The sequence below is a fragment of the Sinohyriopsis cumingii genome, chromosome 2 (genome assembly GCF_028554795.1).
Source record: "Sinohyriopsis cumingii isolate HCF-2022 chromosome 2, ASM2855479v2, whole genome shotgun sequence".
Taxonomy (NCBI): domain Eukaryota; kingdom Metazoa; phylum Mollusca; class Bivalvia; order Unionida; family Unionidae; genus Sinohyriopsis; species Sinohyriopsis cumingii.
The window spans coordinates 143,044,310-143,057,028 of record NC_142962.1 but is presented as its reverse complement, the minus strand read 5'-3'; the positions used below and the strand labels follow the sequence as shown (position 1 = coordinate 143,057,028).

The following is a 12,719-nucleotide window of genomic DNA, read 5'->3' as shown; positions in this document are numbered from 1 at the left end:
GCACTTGTTCGTGTATTTCCTTTATGGAGCTTCCATGGGAAGATGTTGTATTTCCATACATATTCTCCTGCCTACCGATACAGACATTGTTTAGGCTTCGGATTGTTAGTCAGCAGTGTAAAGAAATGGTCAGAGAATACTTCAGGACTTCTACTTATGTCAACATTGTACGGGTAGCTTCTAGGATGACTTCAGAAGCATTTCAGATATTGACAAAAGATAGATGTAGGATCCTATACTTGAACCTTAGGAATGCAAAAGATTGCATTAGTGATGATTTACTGGCATCATTGTTTAGGGCAAATAATCGTTTGCAAAAAGTAGATTTATCAAACTGCTCAACAGTATCTAATGCAAGCATACATGTTATGTCTATGAACTGCCATAATTTAACATCCCTGATTCTACGGGAATGCCACTGGCTGTCAGTATCTGGATTGAATGTTATCAGTATGAACTGCCGGCAGTTGGAGAGTGTTGATCTCACTGCATGCTGGAATATAGATGATGAGGCAGTCATAGTCCTTACAATGTGTTGTAAAAAGTAAGTAACCCTTCTAGTCCAGTCTATATGTGATGATGTTGATGATGATGATTTTTGTGATGATGAAAATTACAACAATAAAGAGGTTGTGGATGATAATGACTATTCTGGTGGTGGTGGTGGTGATGATGATACTACATGACTGCTACAAACTACTACTACTACTACTACTACTACTACTACTGCAACTGCTACTACTACTACTACTATAGTACCACCACAATACAAAGAGGAAAATTAATAAAACGATCACAGATCCAAGTGGTATGTTAGTTGAATACAATTAAAAAACTATGTATATATCTTTTATTTATTAATTTGTTTTATCTTCTTTTCTTTTATTTATTTATTATTAGGTTACGGTTTCTGTCTCTTGCCAAGATCTATGGTATAACAGACCATGCCCTGGAGATAGTTTCTAGGGAATGCCCTTGTCTGAACCATCTCAATGTGCAGGGATGCTGGAGGATTTCTGATGACTCCATTAGGTAACTATTTCTATACCACAGCATGTCCTTATATTGCCTGCAGCTACCATACAGTATGTACAACAAAATATCACTTGCTAACATTACTATATAATCAAAATCTATGACAAAGAGTATTTATCTAGCTACCTTGACAAATTGCACCCATAGAGAATATTTATATATTAAAACTACATTGACACATAGCACATATACAGTATTTATCTAACTTCATTGACATATTGCACCCTTAGAGAGTATTTATATAACTACATTGACACATTGCACTCTAAGAGAGTATTTATATAACTACATTGACACATAGCACCCTTAGAGGGTAGTTATATAAATACATTGACACATACACATAGCATATATACAGTATTTATATAACTACATTGACACATTGCACCCATAGAGGGTAGTTATGTAACTACATTAACACATTGCACCCATAGAGAGTATTTATCTAACTACATTGACACATTGCACCCTTAGAGAGTATTTATTTAACTACATTGACACATTGCATGCTTAGAGAGTATTTATCTAACTACATTGACACATTGCACCTTAGAGAGCATTTATATAACTTCATTGACACATTGCACCCTTAGAGAGTATTTATCTAACTACATTGACACATTGCACCCATAGAGAGTATTTATCTAACTATATTGACACATTACACCCTTAGAGACTATTTATATAACTAGATTGACACATTGCACACTTAGAGACTATTTATATAACTACATTGACACATTTTTGCACCCTTAGAGACTATTGATATAACTACATTGACACACACTGCACCCTTATAGACTATTGATAGAACTACATTGACACACATTGCACCCTTAGAGACTATTGATATAACTACATTGACACATAGGACTATGGGTACCTTATTACATTCAAGACTATTGAAATTGATTTGGAACATTCTATACGTTTGAACTTATAATAGGGCATTTAGGATTGTTTGGGGTCAATTCACAATACTTTAAGTGTCTCTTAAATTTTCATTTTGTGACTTCGAGATATAAATTATTTGTTGAGTTTGCTAAACTTGTTCATTTCACTTCTTTCTGTTGCATAATTTAAGACCTAGACTCATAACAACATGCATTACCAAAATGGTGTTCTGGGTGGCTTCCATTGGAATCTAATGGAAAAACAATTTTTGACATCTCTTAAACCACCGTGTTAGGTTTTATAAAATTTTGCATAAATTTTTCCACAGATATGCTCAGTGAAAAACATTTTTTTGAGGGTGGCTCTCTAGCAACATTACAGCTTACATAGCAGCATACATAATGTCTAATTTTGACTCCCCCTGAATGATGACTGAGCCAGTTTTGAATATTTATTAAGACATGCTTGATCAAAATTGTATCAGTGTGTGGCTTCCCTAGCAATTGTGTGGCTTCTATAGCAACCAGATGACAACCTACTTTTATACATCCACCATACGGCAAAGTGTACACCACTTCCTTGGTAACTCATGTACAACGGAGTCCAAAAAACATAGACTGCACTAAAGTTAAGGGTGTGAGTTACTGAGGGACTTATGAAAAATAAAGAAGGGAGTGCCATCCCAGCTAGACATTGAGAAGACCATGTGGCAGGGTGTAGTGGCACTGCTTAATGGCTAAATGCTCATTTTATATTGGGAATAATGATCAATAAGCAGCTTTTTCTAATGAAATTGTTTCCTTTTTTGTATAAGATAACTAATCGCTGAAAGATTGTGAAAAACATAACCCCAAGAGGTTTAAAAACATTGCATATATGTGTGTGTTGCAGTGTACCAGCAAAACATTGTGTATTACATCACAACAGAGCGAGATTTCTTTTGTTCAAAAAGTAGAGACATTTGATTAGTGAAATAAACCTTGAACAATGAAACTCAATTTTTTAAAATTGTTTTGTTAGTCAAATATTGATGCTGTGATTTAATTGCAAGTAATAGTGAAACTTTAATTCATTCTTGAACAAATCTCAGAGTGCAATTCCAGAATTTTTAAGTTCATTACAAACTTTGGAACTTGATTCTCCAATCATGAACCATATCTGCCAAACAAACCATTGAATTCACCAGTACACCTTTTGCTTAGCTGCCTTGCTATCTTTGATAACATTTTTGAATAACTAGGATAATTTAAGGTAGTAATATTTATAAGTGTTCAAGTGGTGAGTTGAAATGATTTGATCTGACACATGACCATGACCACTGGGTCTTATGCAGGTAGGATTTACATGCCTAGTAACTATTTTTTTAATCCATTCACTTTATTTATTTGATACAAAAGACAATGTGGTAAAACAAAACAGGACAGATTTTAGTGAAGGGTAAGAATTCAACAAATGCACCACTCCCTTGATAACTCACGCCCTGATAACTCACGAACCCACTTATAACGCGAGGTTGGGCATGGATCCCAAATTTTTAAAGCCAGAAAATACTAAAAGATGTAAACCTATTTGTTGAACTTGAAGAAAATCGCAATTAAATAATTAGTAAAAGAAACAGTGATATATCACTCGTTTTATGGTTCAAAATGGTAGATAAGACCTGGAAAGTTTTAATGAAATGTATGAAATTATTAACTTTTAATAAGAAGTCATATAATTTGTTATATTTTCTTTCAAAAAAGTGACCACTCCGGTGGTCTAGTGGTTAGAGCTTCCACCTCAGATGCGAGAGGTCGTGGTTTTGAACCCCGGCCGAGTCATACCAAAGACTTATGAAAAATGGTTCTTACAGCTGCCTCACTAGGCACTCAGCATTAAAAGGCTAGTGTCAGGATTGGTCGGACTGGTGTCAGGATAATGTGACTGGGTGGGACATCATGCTACATGTCTGCGGCATGATGCCCCAGTGCTAGACATCACTATAAACTGCCACACTGCAGATATTGTAGCGATATGACTGAAATTTATTTAAAGCTACGTTAAAAATCCATATCATGCACACAATTTCAAAAGACATTCTTAGCACACCATAATTAACGATATTCAAGGAAATTGTGATCAATCAAAATGTCATCTAGGCCTACTGAAGGCAGTAGTTTAATAAATAAATATCAATTAAATAATATTTTATCAAGTGAAATTTGTTTTAGTTCTATCTTTTAGTTCCTTTGAAGTGTAACTGTCACAAATGCAATGTTTATTTAAACATAAAATTTGGCAATCTACCCAAACAGCTATGTCCACGAGCATTTCTCTGAGAACCTAATTAAGTGCTGACCGTGTTTTGATATCTGACGGAAGCATTTGTTGTATTGTTGCACTGAACTAAAAGATGGTCACCTTTGTATTTTCACATCTTTCGAATCAAATAAAGGAGGCGGAATAAAAGAAAACTTAGAAGTCAAGCAAATCCTACATGCTTAAGATCTAGTGGCCCCAGTCATATGTTGGGTGAACTCATTTCAGTTGATCAACTGAACACTGTTATAACTGTTGTGTAATATAATTAAACAACCTTAAATTAACCGATTCATTCATAGCTGTGATCAAAGCTAGCAAGGCAACCAAGAGAAAAGAACACTTCATAAATTAAGAACTTTGTTTCAAGATACAGACCATTGTTGGCAAATGACTTTCAAAGAATTCCTGAATTGGCATTTGAGATATCCTTTTGGATGATAAGTTTCACATTACTGGCAGTGAAATCATGGCATCAGTATTGCACTAATTGAACAATACAAAAATTGAGTTTCAATTAGACAATTGTCTCCCGAAATGAATGTCGCTAATTTAAAAACAGAAAAGGGAATCTTGTTTGGAGGTGTATCAACTGTTAGCCTGGTTCCTTGCTTCTTAGACTTTGTGCTTTGTACTACACTGTAACATACCACTCCGGGAATCAGACTATTCAATAAACCAAAAAGCAGTGACGTAATACACAAATGTTTTAGTGTACACGTGATAATTGTTCAAAACAATTAATATAACTTGTACAGAATAACGAACAACTTCATTTGACAAAGCACTTTAGTGACAGTTTTATTATCTATGTGATTTTAAAACTAGGATTCAGTCAGCCCAATTCCCCCCCACCCCCACTGCCGTTTTTTCGATGTCTAGCTGCATCTTTTTTGGAGGTCCTTCAGTAACTCACATCCTCACTTATAGTGCGGTCCATGTTTTTGGACCCCATGGACCAGGCCCCAGCAACGTGGAATGAATTGCCCACTGAACTTAGACACAAAGACACAGTGATCACATTCAAGAGTGCTCTCAAAACTCACTTATTTCAACTGCTAGAACAAACTTAAAGACCTAATAATGTTTCCTACCTTAAATATTCTCAGCATGTTTTTTAATGTTTTCTAATTTCATGGTGTTTGTTTTTGTAATCATATCATTATATGTTTTTTATCTTATAGGTGTTGTCTAATGTTGTAAAGCGCTTAAAGCTTCTAAAGATTAGGCACTATACAAAGTCCTCATTATTATTATTGTTGTGTGCAAGTTATTGAGAGAGAGAGAGAGAGAGGTGTATATCCACAAATTGGAGATCAAAACACAAACATTAGTTCGGTCCTCACAAAAATGCATGCATTCATAGATGTGAGAATAGATTGATATTTTTTATGTTTCAATACAAGAGAGCATATCACTTTTATGTTGATTACACTGAAACTGAATTAAAACTTTTGACTAAAGCACACATTTCACTTGACAAAACTTATTTCATTGCTGTTTATTTCTGAAAAGTGTTGCCACTGGTAGGCATTAGTGACATTTTCATTGATCAAAATTTTATGCAAGATTGTTATTTACAGTGTACTGAACATTTTTTATGTCAAGAAAATGTACCAAATATAGAACTTCTTATTATAACTTGAGAATTTTATGATGTTGATTCAAATTTCCAGATACTAACCGTCATTATCCAGGAATGAGTTACCAAGGAAGCAGTGTATTATGTTAGGATGATGTCCATCTGTCAAATACCAATTTTATTTCCAAATGAAAACTTAGTTCTCATCCACCTACAGTTACCATACTATGTGGATTGCTTGCACCTGCAGTAAGGAAGAAACATAAAATTTGGTGTAAAAAAGGCCAAAGGTCAATAGTCAGAATTACTGTGACTGAAACAAGTACAATAGTTTCTGCACAACCACATTAGTTGTACATAACATACTTGGGCCGATCTTTGTGGATGGATTATGCATGGGGTGAGGAAAAACTTATAGATTTTAGTGTAGACAGTTAAAGGTAAGGGTCATTGTGACTGATTGAGCAAGCACATGATAAAACTAGTTGTACGTACAGAACTGGACCAAACTTCATGGATGGCTTGCAGATGGGGTAATGAAAAAGCATATTGGCTTTTGGGCTCAAAAGGTCAAGTGACAGAGTCACTGTGATTGAGAAAAGAAAAATGGTTTCTGCAACCAAATTTAAGTATCTTGACCCAAATTTATGTAGAGGGCATACACTGAAGGTATGGTAAAGGCCTGTTGATTTTCAGGTCAAAATGTCAGTGGTCAAGATAATTGTGGCTCAAAAAAAAATAGGTTTTTGCTGCATAACTTTTGTGTCAGACTATATCCCTTGACTCATCTTTGTGAATTGATTGTACCTAGTGCAATAAAAATAGAGTGGGTAGAAGATTCACCATAGTAAACTTGAAAAATTGGTAAGTCTGTTAGAAGTAACTGTTCTTGTGGGTCACTCCACCTCTAAAATTGATTGTCTCAAATTATACTAAGAATGTGTTCTAAAAGGACAATAAGACTTTCTGGTGCTGTAAAAAGGACTTTTTATATCTTAAAATATGTCTCTAGTCCAACAGTTAGGTGTAAAGTTAATTAGCTCTTATTCCTTCAAATAGTTCTTGTGGACTGTTGGTCAGTAGTGTAATGATCATATATTTAATTTACCAAGGAGACATGTACACTTCTCTAAATTTCAATAAGTGAACATCTAATTATTTAATTCTTTCCGGGTTTTTTAAGAGAAGGAGGGAGGGAAAGAGAGAGAGAGGGAGTAAATGATCAAAAACATCAGATAATGGAAAAATGTCTCTTAATGCGTAAAAAAATAGCCATATACCCCAGGTTTCATGTACCTGTATCTGTGTACATACATGTAATTGGATAGTCTCTAATAATATTCTGTGTACATAATTACATGTAGCACATAATATATGTTAGCACATACACTGTGACTCCACTATAGCATGCTCAGTTATAACACAAATTAGAATAAAACATGATTGTAGCATGGCTCCTGAAATTTCATAAGCATGTATTTTTCTTGTATTCGAAAAAATATTTTTTCTTCTTTAAAGTACGAAAAATAATTTGTAAAAAAGTTTACTGTCATTTTGGGAAATTTTCATGTATGAATTCTAAGATGATTGTATCATGGCTTCTGAAATTTCAAATGCATTTATTTTTCTCATACACAAAAAAAAATATTTTTTCTTTTTAAAAGTACATAAAATAACATGTACAGTGCTTACTGTCATTTTGAAGAAGAGATTGTGTATGAATATCTAATGTTGCAACTCCTCATACATGAAAGTTTTGTTTCTTAAAAGTATGCAAAATAACGTGTAAAGCATTTTTCGGGGCTTACACTGGGCTTTGCCAATGTCACGAATTGTGATTTTGTCCCGCTTATTGCAACAAAATGTACCATCTGGCAAAAATTGTTGCTGCAACTTTATTGGCTATTTAAACTTGTATATACAGTCTTGGGTTTGGATTGAAACAAATTCAAATGCACCATGAAAGGAAGCCAGAAACTTTAATGTAAAATGCAATGGAATCTATTGTTACATAAACAAATCCTTTGTTCATATTGACCAACCTTAACAGTGCGCTGTTGTTTCATAATCTACTTAATATACTGACATCTGGCCTGCTGTATGCTGTGATACACTCATATAGTCGTGCTACTGGACTAACTACAATTGACTAATCTTTGAAGGCAGGAACAGAGTGACTACAATTGACCAAATGATGGCAATTTTTTTAATGTAAAATTTACCCAGAAAAAAATAGTTTTGCTGAAATTCTTCTGTATAAATACATGTACTAAGCACACAAAAAAATTCAGTCTTGATCAATGTTCCAAAGTTGTTCTTTAGCAACAATTTCAATAACTTGTGTCCCCTTCATTAAATCAAACCAACTATAATGTTCAATAAAAAAAATAAAGCAGCTTTCATCAAAGGAAGTTAGCACCAACATTAAATGCAATAAAATCTGATGGATTGTTGCATTTTCCAAAGTGAAGACATTTATTGTTCCGTTAAAATTTCCTTTTTGCAGGAAAAATGTTTATGCTACTAACGGCAACTTAAAATGCAACTTAAATTTCCAATCTTTTGAAACCATAGGTATCTGGCTGTAAGGTTACTTTTCAGTTTGTTCACATGTTTTCTTTTCCGTATGAATAGCCTCATCCACTGGGTAGCCTCAGCACAATCATAGTGGTCTCCAGCTGATGAAAATCCAGGCCACTTTAAGTACATGTACATGTAGCATGTAAACAACTATAGCTGCATGCTATAGGTGACAATATCTTAGTGAATTGTTTAGTGAGACATGTTTGTTGACAGTGGGATATAGATGAAACGAGGACTACCATTTTTTTATATATGTTATTTTTGTTTTCTAATGGGATGCAACTGATACATGAGTTTTATAATATGTGATCTATACTCAGATTCATGGATTTTTCACATACATGTACATATAAAGTACTTAATGCATTATGGACTGTACTACACAAAATGAACATAAGTTGTCATTATGCAAGTGTATTTCAGACTAGTTTTTCTTTATTTAATCAAAAGTAGGTATTTTTTGTCTTCATTTAATCAGAAGTACATTTTTTTGCACCTGCTCTTATTAACCATCCCCAGGCCGACTTTTTTTGGTATAGGCATCATTTTCTTAAGTTAATTTGGTTGGTTGATTATAACAAGGTTCAGTCTATAACTCAGTCTATGGACCCCAACTTCTGTGTTATAGCAGAGCCACATGTAATAAGTTAACTTATATGTATATATAATTACCATATTGTTGATATTGCTGAAACAAGCATTTGTAAGGTTGCCATTTTTTGTGAAGAAAAACTAATCCTTTGTAAATGTTGAATATTTTTGGGAAGAAAAGTGTAAGGCAGTCTTTTATAGTATGAGATATATTGGGTATTTCATTTGAAAATATGCATCTGTAGACAATCAGTTTTTCAAAAAGAATAATAAATTCATTATGCTTTGATTATTTATGCCCTAGTAAGAATTGTTTTTAGAGTAATGTTCATATGCTTTGTTTTACTCTTGATCAGTTCAATAGGTTTGTTTGGGAGAAATTGCCAAAAAGATCTTATAAATCTTTATGTAGCATTATTACATAAAAAAAACATGCATTTAATGTCAATTTTTCTGATCTTACTCAGTTTTTTTATCTATTAAATTAATTTGATGGAAATTATCCTTAGGATATACTGTTAGAAACAGTTTATGGGACATGCTGTGCCAAATTTGTATCTTGTCTTCCATGACAACAGTTTGGCCTACTTTTAGGAACTTATGGCTTAATTTCTACAAAGGCTCAGTCAATTTTAATCAGATGTAACAGGAATGTTTCATATGACATAGTCTACCAGAATCATATTTGGTATGGCTCCCCTAGAAACGTATGACTTCCATAGTAACTATATGGAAAACCTTTTTTCAACATCTTCTCTATGTTGTCTGAGTCAGTTTTGATCAGTCATGGTCATAATGTTTCTTTGTTTATGCTCTTCTTCTTGGTGGCTCCCTATGCAGTGTTATGGCTTCCTTAGCAATCATGTGGAAAACCTATTGTAACTTCCTGTCCAGAATCATGGCTGAGCATATTTTGCCTAAGTTTGATTATTTTATCCTGGACGATATTTAACCTTCAAAATGTTGGTGTGCCATAAAACATGGAAAACACACAAAGAACTTGTTCTATTGGATTTGTGTCCAGAATGGTTTCGCTAGAATTGTTGGGGTTTCCTTAGCAACTAGGTGGAAAACCTGTTTTCAATTTCTTCCCAAAACAGGTGAGCCAATATTTTATCAGACTTGGTTGGAACTTTTCACAGGACTTGCTCTACCAGAATTATGTTTGGGATGACTCCTTTTGTAATGTTGTGACTATCATAGCAGATCGAAAACCTATTTGCTGCTTCTTTAGAATGGCTGAGCTAATTTTGATCAAACTTGATCAGAATTTTCTACAGGGTGGCTCCCTTATCAGCATGGTGGCTTCTTTAGCAATAAGGCAGAAAACATGGTTTCATTGTTTTCTCAAGAATGTTTCAGCCAATTTAATCAAACTTGAAGGTATGTTCCTTAAGGTATGCTGGGCAAGATTTGTGTTAGACATGGCTCTCCTAGCAACACTGTGGCTTGAATAGCAACCAGCAATTGAACCCCCAGCCCTTTTTTACGACTACAAAAAGCCATTTCTTCTTGACCCTTCATGAAGTTGGGTGTATTTTGCAAGTAAAATCTATGTGATGGTGTGACCTGTCATCAGTGAATCAGAGTTACACTTTGAAAAACTAAACAAGCTAAATTGGATGGATGAATGGATAGATAGATAAAGACAAAACCAGTGTAAATTACAATTATATTATTGAGTGGAATATGTTACAGATAAATTAACAACTTACAGTTTGTCCTAATGAAATCCATTAAAATCCATTATGTATGACATTTTGAATCAGTTTATTTGATAAATACATGAATTCAGATATAGGTTACAACTCATTATGCAACAAATACATTTATTAAATTTATGGCTCTTTCAAAAGGATTGTCAACTTGAAAACAAAATGAGTGCTGCTAATGTCTTGTTAAGCCATGTTTACTGGCAGAAAACTTGTGAAATATTCCTTGGGAATTAAATATAATTTTTGGAAAAGGTAAATACAAACTCAATCAAAACTTTCACTGCATCAAACATTTTTTATAGGACAAAACATAAGTATTAATACAAATACAGGTTGTTAGGATAATATGACTGGGTGTGAAATCATGCTTCATGTATTCAGCATGATGCCCCAGTGCTAGGCATCACTATAAACTGCCACACTACAGACATCATAGCGATATGACTAAAAAATTGTTAAAGCTACATTAAAAATCCAAATCACACACATTTGCCATTTTTTGTTGTTGTTGCACTTCTAGGATGACCCCTACTTTGCATTAATCAAATTTTCAGTAGAAAACATTGACCTGCAAGCAAGCACATACAGTACTTAATATATTTCCTGTGGCTTTCCAGTCCTTGTATCATGCCCCCCAGGTGGTGTCCATAAGGATATATAAAGAGTTTCATTAAACACAGTTCTGGTTTTCTTTTCAGATTGTTAGCAGAGTACTGTAAATCTCTGAGTGCCCTCCAGATAAGGGAGTGTAGAGATGTGACAGAGACAAGTCTGTCAAAGTTACGAGCAAGGGATGTAAAGATTGATGTTAGACCCCCTATAAGCTTGTACAGGGGACCCCGCCTGGGACCTCCTCCTAAAAGACTGAATGTGCAAATATAAATGTGTATACATGCAGCAAAGGATATCTTTTTCAAGCGTATTATGTATCCTGGATAAGATGTGAGTATGCATCTCAGGTGCTGTACATGACATCCACAAACAAATATTGGTTACACAAGTGAATCACAGTGGAATATTATACTATTTATATGTAAAATTAATTATGATGTTTGTAGCCAAAGTAAATATGAATTTTGCAAATCGAGGTATGGAGCATTTACATTGATCATTATGTCTAAAATGTTCAATGCCATGCCATGAGTACAAGAAAGGAAATGTCAATTAAGGTTAATAACAGGTTTCCCATGCTACCGGGAAATCGGGAAAAAGTCAGGAGAAATGATAACTTTTTTCCTGACTGTGAAAAGTCATTGAATTTTGCAAATATTGACAAAAGTTGGGGGGGAAAACGGGAATTTCTCACCTCACCTTGACGCTCGAAACAATTATGTAATTCAGTCATAACTGAACTGATCATGAATTAAATTTATCAAGTTCTAACTAGAATATTATGATGTTGCAGTATGGATCATTTGGGTGCTTGCCATAAATATATTTGTTGAGACAATCTAAACACTCACTGGATTAGATTCATATAGTAGACTTTTTGTTTCACAGCTCGATATCTGTAATTTTTAAATTGTTATGGAAGGTATGAAAACCAGTCTAGCATCACAAGAGGCCAACATGGTGGCATTAAAACATAGCTGCTTAGCAGATGGCTAGCAAACTTAAACGTTGTTAAATCAAATTTTTTTTAAATGAAAGTCGTTGAAATAAAAATATAAAAACAAAAGGGCACAAAATTCTCTATATTTATTCCGAGACCAACTTCCGGAGTTTGTTGTATTATGTGACTACCACATTGACATGTGCTCCCTCATGCAGGGAGCATACAAAGCAGGGAACCAGACTGCTCTTCTTGATGAATCAGACTGGCCAAGTTTCTTGTAGTTGTTTTCAAAATAAAAATGTGGAGAATTATATGTTCTTTCTGGTTTTTACAAAAGGTATCAGACTTTCATTTAATATAATTGAAATTTTGTACAACAACATTTAGAAGGAGTTTTTTGTTGATATCACATGGCTATTAGACTCCCGATGTCATTGTTTAAGATTTGTGAAGTCATGTGACTATT

General features: G+C 34.0%; 1 protein-coding gene across 1 annotated transcript in view; it reads left to right on the top strand.

The window, feature by feature from the left end:
• The window catches only part of LOC149805985 (uncharacterized), a 31,989-nt gene extending 20,325 nt beyond the window's left edge, over positions 1-11,664 (top strand). Inside the window, exons 4-6 of the mRNA XM_089937196.1 lie at positions 2-544; positions 901-1,032; positions 11,397-11,664. Of these exons, the coding sequence (XP_089793322.1) occupies positions 2-544; positions 901-1,032; positions 11,397-11,580 (859 nt within the window). The 3' untranslated portion in view covers positions 11,581-11,664. The remainder of the gene's footprint in view (position 1; positions 545-900; positions 1,033-11,396) is intronic.
• Positions 11,665-12,719: the final 1,055 nt, after the last annotated feature.